General features: G+C 44.8%; 1 protein-coding gene across 19 annotated transcripts in view; it reads left to right on the forward strand.

Moving 5' to 3' along the window:
• Positions 1-18,043, forward strand: part of ptprdb (protein tyrosine phosphatase receptor type Db) — a 317,622-nt gene that overhangs the window by 240,934 nt on the left and 58,645 nt on the right. For all 19 annotated transcript variants that reach the window (XM_064334592.1, XM_064334595.1, XM_064334599.1 and 16 more), the window contains one exon: positions 17,221-17,409. In XM_064334592.1, the coding sequence (XP_064190662.1) occupies positions 17,221-17,409 (189 nt within the window). The remainder of the gene's footprint in view (positions 1-17,220; positions 17,410-18,043) is intronic.

Consider the following 18,043-nt stretch of genomic DNA (forward strand, 5'->3'; position numbering starts at 1 on the left):
TTGGCTTATTACAGATCATACGTAGTGAAATGTCCAGTGTTAATTCAACTCTGACATTGTTAATTCAGCTTTGAACAGATAACATTTGGTCCCATGTTCCAGAGTGGGACCAAATGTTTTCTGTTAAGAGTTGAATTAATGCTGTTGAATTAACACTGGGCATTTTTCTGTGTGCCTGAAACTCCTGGATATTTGACTTGCTATCCTTTTCTTCTGCTTATAAATAAACCTCCCTAAGGTCAGATTGTATTACACAAAAAGCAGATTTTCTCTGTGTCCGTTGGCTGTGTGTACATGCTCTACCTTTCCCCCTTTCCTCAGATGCTCCCAGTTTGCCCGGGGTAATTGGCAGTTCTCTTGCTGAAACCGTTTGCTGAATGTGTTCACATTAATAAAAAGCAGACTTTAAACAAAAGAGAGAACTTTGCAAAAAGAAAATCCCAAGTCCATAAAAGTCTATAAATTCCCTACCCTCAGACTCCGGGGGCAGTAATGCTTTTACTGGCATCTTTGCTGCTCCAAAGTCATTTTCTACCTGATTAAGTGGGCACTTCAGGGTCACTTCTAATTCATGTGAATGGTCCTCCAACTCACTCTGCAAGGCGAACAGCAGTTAAAGCGACACTGCTTTCGGCTAATGACAAGGCTAGGCGTACACAATCTGACTCTCTCTCTCTCCCTCTCTCTCTCCCTTCCCCCCTCTTTCTCTCTCTCTCTCTCTCTCTCTCTGCGTCCTGCAAACATCTCTAGGATGCGATGCACTGCAGCCCTGAGCTACCAGACAGGTTTCGGTACACAAAATAAAAATAATAATAATTCTTGCGCATTTTACAGCTGGTGCTGCTGATTGGCATCGTCAGCTGTCAGCTACAATTCAGGCTTTCAGAAAAAAAAAGAATAATAAATAAATAAATAAAGGCCAGGCCACAGATAACGTCATAACTTCCGCCACAGAAAGTTCTGGGAGAGCCATCCTATAACTGGGGGATGATGTAAACCCTGTGTATTAGGGCCACGGGGGAACAAGATGTCTCTTCCAGTTAGTGCCACCTCAACTGTGAATAATCTCCACCCCGGTTCCTTAATCCCTTCTCAGGCCCGGCCCGTTCAATAATTTACAGCACCTTCTGGGGTGCATTCCAGCAAATCTAGTTCACTGAACACCTTCTCTAAGGTACGTCAGGTCTATATTTGATTCCATACCCCTCCCCCCCCCCCCATCTCCACCCCCGCATTTGGTGTTACATAAGCTGCAGAAGAGGTGTTGGGAGTAGGGGGGGGACCAGAGAAAAATCATGCATGATATTGCAACTGGATCACCAAAAAGACAAACTAAAAAAAAGATTAAAATACAGGGAATATTTGAGCCTTCTCTTTCGTAGTCTGGAATTGGCATCGATTTTCTTAGATTTCTCAGGTTTGTTTTTTTATAATCTGTGGAATAAATGGAGTATGACATTCGGCCCGAAGTGCAATGCGCATTGATTAATTAGGCTTCCAGGCAAGTTCCACACGCACACTGCTGATATGATTTTGCAGGAGCAGAATATTTAAAAAATAATGGGGGCAGACTGTGTAGCTGTTGTTCATAGGTTGCGCACATTTTCATCCAATTAGTTTATTTTTTAATGATATTTCTTTTTAAAGTGTGGCTCATAAAAATTCCAACCGGGTATTTCGGTGGGCTGACCTTGATGCTGGGTAATGTAAAGGCTTATGGCAGGTTAATTATAAAATATTCCCAACATGACAGGCCTTCTGGTTGCCGCGGGAGCCCCGGAGCGGAATCTCTGACAACCGTATGCGTCCCCGGCGGGAGAAACCGCCCCCTCCCTGTCAAGGCCTGCAGATCCCGCCTGCATTTAGCATGCAAATGAGGCTCTGTGGGTTATGCTAATGATCCATCAGGGCCCCCACCTCCCCCCGGTCTCCCCCCGGCGAGCCTCAGGATCATCCAGCCGGCCACGCCCGCTCCTGTCCCGTTACAAACGCGCCCTCGCTGCACGCTGACCCCCACCTGTGCGCGGATGGACGGGCGTTGGCTCACGGGGCGAGAACACGCCCGTCTGCGCTGGTTTACCTGTGGGTCTCCCGGACGACCTGTGACATCATCAACATGCCTGGGTCTCTCCACACTGGAGTTTCTGATCGTTGTTTTGTGCGTTTTTTTTATTCGCTCTGGGGGAAATTGCTGTGCGCTACGTCGTTCGCTTAGCTAGAGCGAGCGTAGACTCGGTCATCTTTACAACCTCCTTCTTGGTGTACAGTCTGTTGGAAGTATTTTATGTCGTTATTAAGCTCATGAGATTGTGACATCCGTGTAGCGATAAAAAAATTAAAATGGAGGGATCGTTCTGTTGTGCTAATGAACCTTTCTTTGGGTTTGAAGTTGGGTATAGGTGCTGCAGATGCTAATTAGCTCTGTGGCTAAGGGGTGCGACGGACACATTGTGCAAATTAACTAAATCAATTAAGTTAATTAGGGATTTGTCAGGGGGCCTTTAAAGTGGCGGGGGTGCGCGCTTGCCCTTGGAAAGCAGGGTGGCTGCTTCGGATTTCACCTCAAAACCCGGGCGACCGGTTAGGACCAGAGAAACCGAACCAGCTGAATTAGCTGCATAATCAGCTGCTTTAATTGGTTAATTAAGTGCAATTAAGTAACAACAAAACAAGGAGCAACGCGCCCTGTGGGTCTGTGACGGCTCAGATGAACACCGCTGCTTTAAAAAGCAGTGATGTGCAGTCTCCTCCAAGGACAGCCGGTGTGGGGATTTTATTCTCCTACAGCACTAAAGCACCTGATTGGGCCTTGCTAGGAAACCGTGATCATGAGCTGAAATAGGTGCTTTGCTGTTGAGCTACAATGAAAGAACTGGCCCCCACACCAATCCCTCTTAGCGAGGATTGAACGCCCACATTTTAAAGCAAGGCCCATCTGTTAAGGCTGGGATTCGATCAACATTTTTCAGTTTTTCAAAAAACGTCCAATGGATGTTTTTTTTTTTTTAAACTGCTTTCAATGTGGCAATGAAATCCTATATATATATATAACTGAATTCCAGTATTTCAAACATCTGAAATGTTTCACTGTAATGTGAATGTACTATAAATTCTCTGTTGAATAGGTTTTTTGTTGCTGTTGTTGTTGTATTCAGACATGAATCAGGTTTCTTTTTTCCTATTTGAAAGATGTAGAGAGGTCAAAGTGCATAGGAACTAAGAAATATATGTGTGATATGTGATACATTGGATTTCTACTCTTGCTTCAGGATTGATTTTAAGTCCTATTTCTGAGTGGAACTGACCTTGTTTCCAACTCTGCGAAACGATGCTGTGCAAAGGAGAGGAACACAGGAGAATATATATTCTGCCTCTCGGGTTCTTATGTGTCTGGCGTCTGTATTGATTGACAGCGTCTGTCTGTCTGAATGCTTTTATAAGGCAGGTGATGAGTTCAGCAGGTTTGGGTTCAGGTTCTCTAAGAATCAAAAAACGTGTGTGTGCGTGCATGTGTTTGTGTGTGTGTGTGTGTGTGTGTGTGCGTGCGTGCATGTGTTTGTGTTTGTGCGTGTTTATGTATGTTTCCATGCATGTGTGTTTGTGTGTGTGTGTGTGTGTGCGTGTTTATGTGTGTGTTTCCATGCATGTGTGTTTGTGTGTGTGTGTGTGTGCGTGCGTGTTTGCGCATGTGCAAGTTGGGCCATTTATCTATGATGGAGGCTTTGGAAAGGAAAACACTGGCAGATTAATTGGTTGGCTTGGCAATGGGTGCCCAGAATTTTCCGCATTAACCGAGGATATATTAAAAACAAATAAGCATTTTCTGCATAATAGCATCTCTTAGGGATTTACACAGCAAGATTACAAAATGCATTTTTTTCAGAAAAGATGGATTAGACCTGTGTTTTTTTGTCATTTACCATTTTCCCTCACACTGGTAGACAAATGTATTTGGAACGGGAGGCTTAGTCTTGATGTCAGAGCTGATAAATTAGGATCTTTAACAAACAGGCCGGATTCTCACTTTTTGAATCCAGTTTGACTCAGGGTTCCAGCAGTGCCTTGATTTTACCAATGTGTCCTTGCTGTGGTGATATCACATGTAAAATGGAAGGATTGATAGTGCATTTTTATGGCAGCAGTTCTTTTTGTAAGCATTATAATCATAATGTCATTGGACATTGCTACCAATGCCAAAACCAGATTTGTAATTAACGATCTGCCTTTGGTTACTTTCTTGGACCTTCATATTTTCAATGTGTTCTTTTAAAAATAAAAAATACTAACAGAAAACTCACAGGTGGGAGAGTAAATCTCTACTTGTTCTTGTGATGCACTAACAACCTCCCAGCCCTGGTGATTTTTATTGGCTGTCGTCAGGGCGATGCAGGGCTGGGATTGGTTCTCTGCCGGGGTACGTCTGGCTTTAGTGAAGGCTTTAGTCATCGGCAAGAGGATAGCCGTGGCCGCCGTACGAACTTTGAAAAACTTCAGGTGGAGAGAGCGATGGAATGAAGGACGGTTTAAAGGACAAGCGCATAACTGGGTCAGGTTCTCCTTGTGAAACGCAAGCTCTTTGTTTCTGTTTTGATCCCCGAAGACACCCCCGTGTCCAGGACTCATACGAGAAACGTGATATTTACCAAAAGAAATTACACTCCGTCCTGGATATGGTGTCCTGTTTCGGCGGTGACCATGGCGATACCTGAGGGGGGAATAGTTATGGGCTCAGCTCAGTATGAACTTGTAAAGTGTCAGTTTATATGGGTGCTTCAGCCTACCCTGAGGATTTTTTTTTTTTTTTTTAGTATCTTGTATTTTATTCAGTGTACACTCACATAAACTCTGTTCGAGCTGAACTGACACTCAACATTTTTGCTCTTGTAATGGTCAGAAAATAGATGTCAGTGGGTGTGTCTATGCCATGTGATACTTCATTTGATTGGATTAAAAGTGGACTAAATCGCATAATGAGACTTTGATCAGAAACTGTGCCCCCCCCAAACCCCCACTCACCCAGATTTCAGGGCCATGGAACGCAGTGCTACTTCTCTCCAGTTCCTTGGCATTGAGCTTGTAAAAAATTTTCATTAGGTGGAAAATAAATGAAAAGATTTATTTTTATTTATTTTTTCCCCCGTGTGAGAGGGTTATGGGTGTTTTGCTTTGGCTCATGCGAGCGGATTTTAACGGCAATTTAGATGTAGGTTTAGTTTTACATTGCAGTCCCTCTCTTTTAAATGCCTTATTTTATGAATGAAGTGGCTGTTCCCGGGCAAATCCGCGCCGCCTGCCTGCAGTCGCTCGTCTGGCGGCGAGGCTCGCGGATTTAATTTGATCCTTTTTAAATCGACGTGACAAATATGACAAGCGGAGGCTGAGCGGGAGGGTGCGGGCCGAGGCGTGTTTGGTTTATGTTGGTTCATTAGAGCTGCGCTGGCGTCCCGGGGCGCTGGGATTACAGGGCTTTTGTACACTGACTTGTTGTCTTTCAGCAGTGGCTTTTTTTGTGCGGGCCAATGAGGTGCCACCTGGGACATGCTAATGGACTCCGATTGGTTCGCAGCCCAGAGGTCCCGTTTCAGAGGCTCAGTTGTGTAAGTCAGTCAGTCAGGCGGGCAGCGGGAGGTCTGAGTGCCACCATTGTGGACGGGCCAAGTTGTCTGGGAAGAGCTTCTGTGAGCTTCTGTGGCTCCTCTGTGGGTCGTACAATTTAAAAAGAAAACAGTCAACGGGATTTTGCACCCCGTGCGTGCCTTTCTGTGGAAGAGTATTCTGTTGTGAGCTGTTAACCTGGGATCTGTGTGTGCGTCTGTGTGGGTAGTTTTTAGTAGAAGCTGGATTCTGTCGGTGTTTGTACCTTGACACATTTTAATGTTATATTATTTTTTTCTTTGCAAACAAAGCTTTTTGTGAATGAATTTTTTATCATGGTGCTTTCACTGTACTGTTTTGAAGAACAAACAAAAAAAAAAACAGCACCCTGTTAGCTATTGTAAGTTCATTACTACAATCATTATCAAATCAGAGCCATAGCCTCATTTATTTTACGAATAAATAAATAAAAACATTAATTATTACAAAAAAATTCATTCCCGTTCCTGCGCAAAGCTAGCTTATGTCAGCACTGGTTGTCAGGAGAAAGAGAGCCAGAGGTTGTCATGGAGTCAGATTTCTGAGATTCTTTCCAAAGACAGAGCTTTACCTTATTTACTTTTGGACAGCTGCCATAGGTATTATATTTGCTATTAAAAAGAAGTCATTTTTTTCTCTCTCCCTCTCTCTCATTTCTCTCTCTCTATCTTTTTATAAACTTGTTGACATATCTGGTACGTATTTTTTTTTTGTGTTTTCAGTTCCAGCCCCCCCCCATCCCCCAGGCCTCTTGGTGAGGTTTAGTGGCTTTGCTTTGCTTTTTCTCCCCAGCTCAGTTACTCATGCCCTTTTATTGATGGATTTCTTCTCCCCCTCAAGGTTAAGTGTCATCACATTTTCACTTTGCTTAGGTACTCTGCCAGTGGCTCAATGATTAGCGTTCAATGCCCTCAGACAGGGATTTAAAGAGATAAGGGGCAAGCCGTTGTCGCTTGTGTATTTTTTTTTTTTTACCATTTGTATCCAGGTTTTTTTTCTTGAATCCTTGACAAAATTGAATTATGACACAATTGAAATGCAGTTTTCATTGCAGTGATTGCTTGTAGCACTCATAGTAATAAACACATTTTTGAACTGTGAGTGAAGGAAATTCCCCATTTTTCACAGACATGCCTAAAACCTAAACAGGATTATCAGTAATGGCTATTCTTGAACTGTGAGGAAATCAGACCTTCGAAAACTATTTTCTTTACCTGTGTTCATGGTCCAAAAAATACATATCATTCCTCTGCCTTGGCAGTGAAGTCAAATTGCTGATGAGATGAGAAATAATAATCGGTAATAACAGGACTTGATACTCCATTCCAGAGCCAAAATAAAGAATGGTAAAAGGTACATTTACTGAGAGAAATATAATAATTCAAATGGAAGGGTGAAGTTTTTTGGCATTTATGTATAAGATGTAAGATGGAAATTCAGAGTATTCTGACTTTTTCTGTGATGGGAATCTGACTGCTTTGTCAGCGGTAGGCCCAGGTTGGGGCGCTTACCTTCTTGTGAAGGACATGCTAAAACACGCCACTGGAACCTTTTGCGATGATGTGAAAATTATTTCCAGGAGAAGTGATGACATCACAGAGTTGGCACCAATCACATGCAGTGGCCTCATTGTTAATCAAGAGCTTTTATGCCCAATGGAGTAATTCTGTCTGAGGGGAAACAAAAGCCTAATTAAGTGGTTCCTCTTGATTGCGAAAGACAGAGTAATTGGATGCACCGGTTGAACCAGGGCCAAGATGCACATTTTGTGGAAGCAGGAGGTTTGTTTTGTTTTTGTTTTTTTTGGTGGGGGGGCCAATTATGAAGACTCACCTTTAATTAAAAACTTCCGGAAATTTCCCTCAAGTCAAAAGTGGCACTCTCCTTCATTCATTATGCTTTTTTGTTTTTTTTGTTTCATGGTAAGCAATCTCCAAATTCAAAGTGGCGTCATGGAAACAAAGTTTTTTTTTGACTGCCCCACTGAGTTTTATGTGCTATAGAATGTTCTGGGCTGTGATTAGTGGCATTAGTGGCTGTGATTAGTGGCATTAGTGGCTGTGATTAGTGGCATTAGTGGCTGTGATTAGTGGCATTAGTGGCTGTGATTAATGGCATTAGTGGCTGTGATTAGTGGCATTAGTGGCTGTGATTAGTGGCATTAGTGGCTGTGATTAGTGGCATTAGTGGCTGTGATTAGTGGCATTAGTAGCTGTGATTAGTGGCATTAGTGGCTGTGATTAGTGGCATTAGTAGCTGTGATTAGTGGCATTAGTAGCTGTGATTAGTGGCATTAGTAGCTGTGATTAGTGGCATTAGTGGCTGTGATTAGTGGCATTAGTAGCTGTGATTAGTGGCATTAATGGCTGTGATTAGTGGCATTAGTGGCTGTGATTAGTGGCATTAGTAGCTGTGATTAGTGGCTGTGATTAGTGGCATTAGTAGCTGTGATTAGTGGCATTAGTGGCTGTGGTTAGTGGCGTTAGTAGCTGTGATTAGTGGCAGGGGTTCACATGATTAAGTCTTTCTGATTGTTAATGTCACGTACGTGTACAAACGGGACAGTTCCACAGGTTCTGAGCAGTAGCGGTGGCCAGGTCCCTCATAATAGCCGGATTATGAGTGCGTTCGGGCGCTGCTCGGGCATGAATCACGGCCCTCTGACAGGTTTCATCCCGGGCCAGGGTGTGGTCTGCGTCTGGGGGGTGATTTATGGAATGATGTGCTCCCGGCCTGATGCTGTTTTTAAAGCCCAAGGCCTCGCTCACTCCCAGCTGCACCTCTTCTCTCCTCTGAGCACCTCATCTCCTTTCACTGGAGTATTTTTACTGACACACATAAACGCACCGCACGGTTGGGACTGGACTGAGGGGAACATACATGCTACACACACACGCACGCATGAACACACACAAAAACATATGCGCACATGCATGCACACACACACATGCACACACACAAAAACCCATGCACTCACGCACACACACACATGCATGCACGTACACACACACACACACACACACACACGTATGCACGTATACACACGCCGGAGACTGTGCTGCTCTAAATACACAAACTAAAGGCCTTAATTAGAACGGACAGAATTAAAGTACAATCAACCCAGCATGAAGCAATTCATTTGAAGCAAATAAAATCATTCCTGTTTCATCCCTGAGTTCAATTTATTTATTTTTTTTGATGCAGGACTTATGAATAATGAAAAAGGTTTAATTGCACATAATTGCTTCATTCTGCCCTCTTATTGCAAATAAAATACTAATTAGTGTTTTACAAATTAATATTTTACAAAAAATATTTTTTGCATGAGCATGGCAGGATGTGTTAAGTCATCCAAGCCTTGTCTCTGTGTGGGATCTGTCTGTGTCTACTGCCAGCCAATCAGCTTTCTTCTCTGTTCTCACTGAATGGCATATCCTTAAGTAAACGGGGGAAGAAAAAGTTTAAAAAGCAATGCTTCCAGAAATACTCCTTTGCTTGTTGTGCCGTACAGTTGGGGGGAAATTGCTTGGAGACAGAGAGGTCAGGACAGCTGGGCGCCCTGTTTTTAGAATTTTATGTTTTTGCTCTGTTTCCCGTTCTGGCGGTCCCTGTTCTACAGCGGAGAATTCCTCTGCGATGCGTTTACACAGGCCTTTTCTCCACAGGGCACGCCACCCAGAGAGAAAACCGCTCGCTGCCTCTGTGAGCAGATAGCAGTCGCCGCAAACATCCACCACAACACTCAAAACACGTGTCGTTTTTCTGACCCCGAAGGATTTTTATACTTAAAAAAAATAAAAATAAAAAACAAGCCTGGTATCTGAGATAGGAAATCTGGGTATGTATGTATGTGTAAGAAAGGACTCTGGGTGGAATTGAACCCATTTGGTGGCTCAGAGTTAAGGGAGAAGCGCAAGTGTTTTTTCTGTAATGCATTTCTGTATTTACTCGCTCATTGTTATGAGTCTGTGGTAACAGCCCTGCTTATTCAATCGAGCCCACGGGGCTGTACGAAATGTGTTCCAATGCCCCCCTGCGCCGGACTGGAGTGTCTATTCAGCACAGACGTGTCTATGGCCCACGAATTCACATTCATGTCATGGAATGTATTACATTTTCAAACCTGCGAGACATACTTTACAGTAAATGGAACTTTGCAAGACAGCCATTGAGCAGATGCAGCGCCTCGATGAGCAGGATGCGCACCTGTGATGAATGGGCGCGTATTCCTTTGATCTATCGGTCTTTTGTAAACTGTACAAACGGAGCTGTCATTATAACCGGTTTATAAAGCAGTAACGCAGTGCCTACGAAGGGTTTATGGCGTCGCCTTATGATTCATGGAGACCTCGCGCGGCTACACGTAAGAAGTAAAACCGACATCTTTAAGCGAAGGGCGCTGATTCCGCGGCCGATTTATTTACTCTTTGAAGCGTGTTTATGTGCGGAGAGCGCCGGGGCTGTGTGTGTGTGTGTGTGTGTAGAGTTTCCCTCAGATTCGCCGTTCATAAGACAGATGGGCTTCGCGTGTATCAATACGGCGCGAGCGTGAGGCGAATGAGAAATGAGCTTCCGCCGCCGCCGCTGCCGCGCGCGGTTTCTAATGAAAACCGCCCAGCCGCGATAACGTAATTATCAGCTCTATGAAAAACCTTATTTAGGTGAGCGTGGAGAGATTAATGCACCTTTAAATAAACCCACCAGTGCTGGTGGTGGTGGGGGGGGGGACGTTAACCAATCACGTCTGCAGGTTGGTTTAGTACGGCGAGAGTTAATTATCTTTATTGAATTACGGTGTCTTCCTACAGAGCCTATTCATTGTGACAGTCAATTATAATTACACGACTTGCCTAATTTACCGATGTTGGTCTATCACAGCGGGTAGTTTCAGTGCATTGGGACAGATGTGGAAACCCAGTGACTGAATTATCCAGTCTGAGCGTCAGCTGTCAAACAGGGTCCTTTCTGCGTCATCGCTGATAGGGAGGACCTTTTATCTCCCAGCATTCCTACGCAGAGATGAACCCGGTTTTAAAAAGGTGCAGCCAATCACACGCCAGCAAAGCTGATGACGATGAAGACTCTGAATCACCCCCCCCCAGCTGAGGCTGTCGGTTACCTGCTGGTTTTCAGCCAAGTGCCTCCCCCCCCCCCCCAAAGTAAGCCTTCTCCGACTCCGGGGGGGACGCCACTTTGCTTTCTCTTCAAACCATAATTGCAACCTCAGTATTCTGACAAGCTTTTCGTTGCTTTTAATTAGGCACATTTTCGGTCTTTTGAGGGATAATTTAACCTCTTTAAGGACACATTATATCAGAAATAGCTATGCTCGCCGTGCAGAATAAATATATTATATTCACTTCCCAGGTCTTTTGATCAGTCAGATCAGGTAATGCGTTTGCAATGTGCTCCACAGAAAATGATACATGTATAACAAGGTTATATTTCTAATTGATTAGAGCGTAGACTGACAGGTGGAATCGGCAGGGTACTGATCGCCTTAAGGTGTGGACTCCTGCTCGCTGACACAGAACAATTTGTGCTAAAATTAAGTGTTGAGAAGCAAAACAAATGCAGTGTTTGAATAATGTTAAGTAGGCTGCTGAGGAACTTTAAGCGCACCGTTCAAACTGCGTTATTGATCCAGAGTCTGTAACAGAAGCAGCCATTCACGCCAGCTCCCCAGAGATCCTCGCAGGCTTAAAACGCCTTATCGCTTAATGCCAGGATATTTTCCCAGCACATCTAACTCCTCACACTGTTCGTTGCTGTTTTGCAAGTTTAGAACAGCGAGAATGGTGATTCAACAGTGCTTCAGACGCAGAATATTCTGCCTGTTCGTTGAAATGGATGCCAACTGTGGGATATTGTGTAAAAAGAGAGGAATGTGTTTATGTGTCAAATGAAATTCTCCATGTTCGGGAGGAGTAACTGATGATCGATTCAGTTGAAAAATACTTAAAAATGTAAGTTTGTACTTCACAATTCCGCCCTAAGAAAACAAAGCAAGATACAGTGCATGCATTTCCAGAGCAGTACTGAAGGAGCACGGTGGATAATTTATGCAGTTAAGCAAGTGCCAGGTGTTGGCTTTGTCAATAAGAAAAACTGCTCGAACCTCACAGCATTAAATCACTGAAGTCGTCGCTTGTGGTTGCTTTCCCCGGTGTATTTGTTCGCTTGCTCGTTTGTTTTTCTCCAGCGCTTTTTTCTTGGGCTCTTCAGTGGACCCGTTGCGAAGAGCGCAAAAATAAATTGATATCAAATCAAACGAGGATCAGATCGGATCAAATGAAAGCCATATAACGATGTCTTTGTTTTCCTTGGGTTAACGCAGTGATGCGGAGTGTGACGAAGCGTGAGAAGTGCTGCAGAGCCCTGTGTTTGTTCACCCATTCATTTGATTTGTTGCTGCACGGCTTCCTGTTGAATGTTTGATGAAGGTACAAAAAGCCGTTGATTGACTCCCCGGTGGAATTCTCCTTCGTCGGTTATGACACGCGTGTTTCGCTTCATGCGTGTGGGCTGTGTTCTCGCGGTCCTCTCACACTTCTGTGGTTTCTTTGTGTGACTCGTTTGGGAGGGGGAGGAGGGGGGGGGGTGTGGGGGAGGGTGTCTCATGGTCAGCAAGAGAAGTGCTTGTTCTGGGTGTTCACAGTGTGAGCTTTAAGCGATCTGATGCAGTGTCGCGTCAATGCAAATGTGTCTAGCATCAGCAATGGAACTGTGTGTCTAATGAACTTCAGTGATGGCTTCACTGAAGCCCCCCCCCCCACCCACAAGCCAGGAGCCCCTGTGGCCCAGAATCAAGTGCTGGCTGTGTAATAAAAGAGCATTCATTATCACTGGACTACACAGCTGCATTTACCCCTGCATCTGGATGATGAATGCCGCGGACATGGAGTCTGACCAAGTGCTCCATTGCTCTCTGACTTAAGAACAAATAGTAGTTGCCACCCAGGGTCTTAGCCCTTCGAAGAGTAGGGTTTCAGGGATGTTGTTTCAGAATTCTAAGTCAGTGTTCTAGAACTCCATCACTCTCAATCACCAGTAGAGATTGTGACATCAGCATTAGAATGTTCAGTTAAGAGCATTCTAACTCAAAACGTTTGCGATCTCACACCTCGAAGGGTTAATGTAGCAGGATCATCAAAGATGGAGAGGTGTTTTCGCTAATGCACTCGCTAAGTACCTCAGGTGCTGTCCACTTCCTGTGCCGGGACAGGATGCTGGTTTTGCGTTCCCTTGCAGGGACAATTGAAGGATATTTCTCTCTGTTTTCAGCATCCTAAGTTACCAGCTGCCTGTTCCCAGTCCGCACAGGGGGGGTGGGGGTAAGGGGGGGGGGTTGATTGCAACCGGAGACGTTAATAGAGTACGCGTCGCCTGTAGCATCTCTCTACAAGGTACCGCAACACGGCCGCTAACGTGCTAAAATTAGCAGCTCCTCAGCGAGCTGCGGTATCCGGAGCTAATGAGATACATGTTGTGGAGGTCATGTTGTGGGTTTCAGCACGTCGGGTGGGGGGGGGGGGGGGGGTTAGAAGCTGCAGCAGATATTTGAGAAGTGCGCATGCAGCACACCACATTTTCTCCCCAAAGATATCTGATTTCACCCTCCCTCTCTCAATTAATGATTGATCTGTGATCGTCAAGGGAAATATCAAGGAACAGTGTGTGTGTAGGGGGGCTTTTTCAATGCACTGTTGTGCATAATGATAAATAGCTGCAAAGGCTTTTAAACAGATGTTGTGTTAAAGTAGAAGGACGGTTTTTTTGTTTGTTTTTTTTTTTTGTTGGCTTGTTTTTCATGTGAATACTTTGCTAACAAAAATACATTTAGTTTGTACGTAGAACTGTGTGGTAGTTTAATATGTTCCTCTTTATGAAACATGCCATTTAAAACACACAGTTCCTTTATGCGTGTCATTGTATTTTAGTTTTCAAAGAGTTAGATTTTCTCTCAAAGGGCCATTTACACTTTGCAAAATGATTCAAATCGTGATCTTTTGATGTGAATTAAGGGTCTCTGTATGGGGTCATAATTGTGATTAAATGTGTGAATAGTATAACCCGATGATCATTTAAAAATGAATTGCATGTGGTAGCACATTAATATTGACAGTGTGTGACCTTTTGGTTCCAAAGCAGCAAAAAGAACCGAAAGGACACTTTGCGCTGTGTAGCTTTTACACGCTTTATATTCTGCGTGAGGCTCGCTAACCAGCCTTTAATGGCCTATTACAGTGTCCAAACTGAACAGCGCAATGCAGATTTCAATCACGTGCAGCTAATTCCACTTCTGAATAACAAGGGCCTGAGATTGAGCGCCTGAGATCATGCTTTTTAAACGGTGGCAAAACACGAGTAGCAGGACGGAGCGCCATTAGCAGAGATTTAATCTGAGGGAGTTAGGCTCGTCTGAAGCGTAATTGCCATTGCTGTTAGCTTTTTCTGCCGATGCCAAGGTCTCACTGATACCTCCTAATGAAACATCTGGACCGCTCACTCCTCGCAAGGGGTCACATTGGCACGTTAATTCGGTTTCGTGACTCCCGGTACTGTGTATGACATGAGGCCTTGTTTCACCTGTCTGATTATTTAATCAATGGTATACCTCTGTCTACCTACAGTACACCATGTGTTTTAGGGGTGAAGCAAGAGGAGTTTTATGGGACGTTCTTGTCCAGGTAGCTAAGGTGTTGCAATGTGTGGTGAGCGTTCTGGCGCAAAATGGCTGCCGTGCATCACCCAGGTGGGTGCTACACATTGGTGGTGGGTGAGGTGAGCTCCCCTTCATCGCTGTAAAGCACTTTTAAGCATTTGGAAAAGTGCTATATAAATGTAATGATTAATTAATTAATTCATTCATTCATTCATTCATCTTGATACAAGGTATGATACAAATAAAATTTTTTAAATTTTATTCAGTGCAAAGAAACACATGGCATGGATGAGACCAGATGGTATTTTGTTTCCACTTGCAAACACACAAATTGTTAAAAAATGTTTTTTCTTTTTTGGGTTTTAATGTTGATGTGCTTTCTTTCTGTTCATCCAGTTAGCTGTACCTCAAAGCCAAACACACAATAGATCAGGCTATGCAAAGCGAAGCAGTCCGACTGCAACGCTCTTCATGAAAATTTAATGAAGAGAAGAATGCCTGGGAAAAGAGGTGCTGTGTGCGATTGGGGGGGGGGGGAAGGAATTTAATTATCCTTATTAAAAAGAGGAACGGGAAGGGCTGAGGGGAAATGGCATTTCTCATTGGCATGCCGACCGCTACCTGCGTCGCTGTACCCATTAGCGCTTGTGTACAAACACATTTGCCAGGAGCGGAACAGTCGGGGGGCGGGGGGCGGGGTGCAGGACGGAAATAGAAGGGAAAGGTCAGACAAACACGTTCGAGTTCTCTCTGTGCGGGTCGCGGTGCCATTAATATCAAAAACCGCCGGTGTTCTCCCGGCAGCGCCGCCGTGCAGGAAGAGCGGTTAGCCCGAAGAGCGGTTAGCCCTCGCCACGGCTGAGCTCGGCCACGGGGATCTCTGCCGACAGGCCTGGGTTTGTCCTGGCCTTCAGATCCCTGTTCTGTTCAAAGAGAGTGTTTGCTCAGGGCTCAAGAGCAAAGAACCGGGGTTTGACCCAAAATGGCCGCTTCTGACAGAGCGTTTATGTTCCCGCAGTGAAAGACAAATAGGATTTTCTACACCTGGAAAGAGGTGAGAGACCTCTGTTTTCAGACATCCACACTTCTCTGTTAATGTATTTGGTGTTTATACAGTGCATTATATAGCGACTTTCCCCCTCCTGTCACAAGCACACAGTGCCCCATAGCTGTCATTTTGTTCCGGAATATTCTTCAGGCATTATCCGTGGTGAATTGGCGGGAGCCAATTAGATTGGGAGCTGATTAGCTTGCCTCTGCCATCTCATATATGGGCTTTCCAGACCAGATAATTATGCTTATGGCCACTGTATGCAAGCTGTTTTTTTTTTTTTTTTTTGCCTAGTCCTACCTGGCGTTAAACCAGGTGACGTGATCGTCCTGACGATGCCGCGTCTGAAAACTGGGTCAGGCACGAGATACTAGCTGCAGATAGGAATCGCCGATATTTCAGAAGGGAATCAGACGCTAGCAAAACGCTGTTTGTATCGTCTGTAAAGCACACAAGGGATTTTGCCTGACCTGCGCGCACAGATGCTCAGAGCCGAGCCATATTAAAGGCATGGAGTGGTGAATTATGAGTGGAGAGGGAGACAAGCCTGTTCAGCTTTCCTCACCACCACCATAATTACTTTCATTCACTTGCTTTGTTCTCCCAACGGCCGTACAGGGGGCCTGAGTGGAGAGATGTGGTAGTGTAGCACCCTTATGTGTGTGAAACACCAAACGGTACTGGATGCTGACTGTTTCACAGTGGCAGGCTTTCTCTGTGGTCATCATGGAGGGCAGAGAATGGAACTGTAGGCCAGGAAGAGGAAGTAGCTTATCTGGTGGTCATGGTAACGGGGGACTCCATACTGGCATCAGTCCTTTGCACTGCTGTTGTTTGTCAAATAATTATTTTTGCTTTCATTTATTCGTTTATCATTTTTTTAGGCACAGTCTGGTAATTGTGTATTGATTATAAATAGATATGTAAAGAAATAGATTAAATCAGATGAAATCTGCTTTTTTATTTCAGGGATGTGATTGCTAGGAGGCAATAGCTTTCAGATTTGTGCTTCGATTTTCTGAGTGTGAGTTTGTGAATCACTGGCTCGGGAAAGTAGATGGAAATGAGGCGTTTGCAGTTCTGTGCTGCGTGTCCGTCTCGCAGGGTCTGTGTTTGCATCTCCCTGCGCCTGCTCGTCCCTGAACATCTGCAGCACTCTTACAGCTGCTCAGCCCCGCGGGGATTAAGGAATTTACGCTCCACAACACGGGCCTTCTTCTTTTATCTTTTCTGCTCTTCTCTTCTGTCCTTTTTCCTTTCCTTTTCTTCCCTTCTTTTTTTATTTCTTTTCTTCTCTTTTGCAGTGGGATTTTAGAGTGTTTTAGAGGGTCAATGGCATCACGCTTAGCTGGAGTTTTAACCTCAGGTTTAAACCCCTAGACCCACAGAACTGCATTCAAACTGGAACGGCTTTCCAAATCTGTGAAGCGAGGATTAACCGTTCCAATTGTAATGGAGCTCTGTGGGTCTAGCACAGTGGTGCACAACAAGGGCCGATCCATTTCGGGATTTTGCGCCAACTTCTGCTCTAAATTATTCAGTTAGCTCAGTCGTATCTTGATCTGACCTTTGTATGAGCACCAGCTACAGCTGTAAATTGCAAGTGTATCCTAAAGATTTTACCGGGCTCAAATACCAGAGTGAACCGGTGCAGTTCGTACAGTGGTCAGAAAGCTAGAGCCAAGGTGACCGGTTACAACAAAAACCCGCACGCAGACCCACCCTCCTGGCCTGGAGTTGCACACCCCTAGTCTAGCAGTTTAAACATGAGGTTTACACTCCAGTTAAGCGCCCTGCAGATGACCCCGGGCTGTTTTGAGAGGGGCTGCGTTGTGAAAAGCGTCTTTTTCGGGTTTTCTCGTGTTCACAGAGGACCAGCTGCCCCCCGGCTTCCCCACCATAGACATGGGCCCGCAGCTGAAGGTGGTGGAGCGGACGCGCACGGCCACCATGCTGTGCGCGGCCAGCGGGAACCCCGACCCGGACATCTCCTGGTTCAAGGACTTCCTGCCCGTCAACACCACCAACAACAACGGCCGCATCAAACAGCTGCGATCAGGTAGGTTCCAGGACGGTCTTCGGTATTTCTACGTCCTCTTTGTGTTTTTTTTCCCCCCTCTTCTCCTCTCCCCTTTCGGTTTTGTTTGGTACCCGCCTTCCCTTCTTCCTCTTTGGATTTCGGTCTGATCCGTAGGCAGCCGATATGGCTCCCAGTCCGCTCCTCTCCTCTCCTCTCCTCTCCTCTCCTCGTCTGTGTCTGGTTTCGTCTCTGTCGTCCCCGTGTCGGCTGAATGACCTCTGTGTGTTTGTGGCTTCTCTTCTCTTCCACTTTGCTCACTGCTGTGACTCTATATTTTTGACTTAGTCATTTCCTCCGATGCTTTCTCACAGTATGACGGATCCATTTAAAAAAAATTATTTCTTTGTTTCTTTTCCATTTACTTTCCAAAAAACATGTTTAAAAAAAAAAAAAAAAGACAAAAAAAATCTCACTTTCAACATCGGGCCTCATTTGGAAGTTGCAAAGGAGTACCCTTTGTTTTTCTTTAGCCATCTCATGATAACAAGCAAGCCAACTGCCAAACCGACTACAGGCAGAATCCGTTAACAGAATCCTGTGTTTAGTACTCTCTTGCAGAACCTTTAACCGGAAAGTGTGGATCCTAATCCTCCCTTCGCACTAATACATCAGT

This window comes from Anguilla rostrata, chromosome 5 (genome assembly GCF_018555375.3).
Source record: "Anguilla rostrata isolate EN2019 chromosome 5, ASM1855537v3, whole genome shotgun sequence".
Taxonomy (NCBI): Eukaryota; Metazoa; Chordata; class Actinopteri; order Anguilliformes; family Anguillidae; genus Anguilla; species Anguilla rostrata.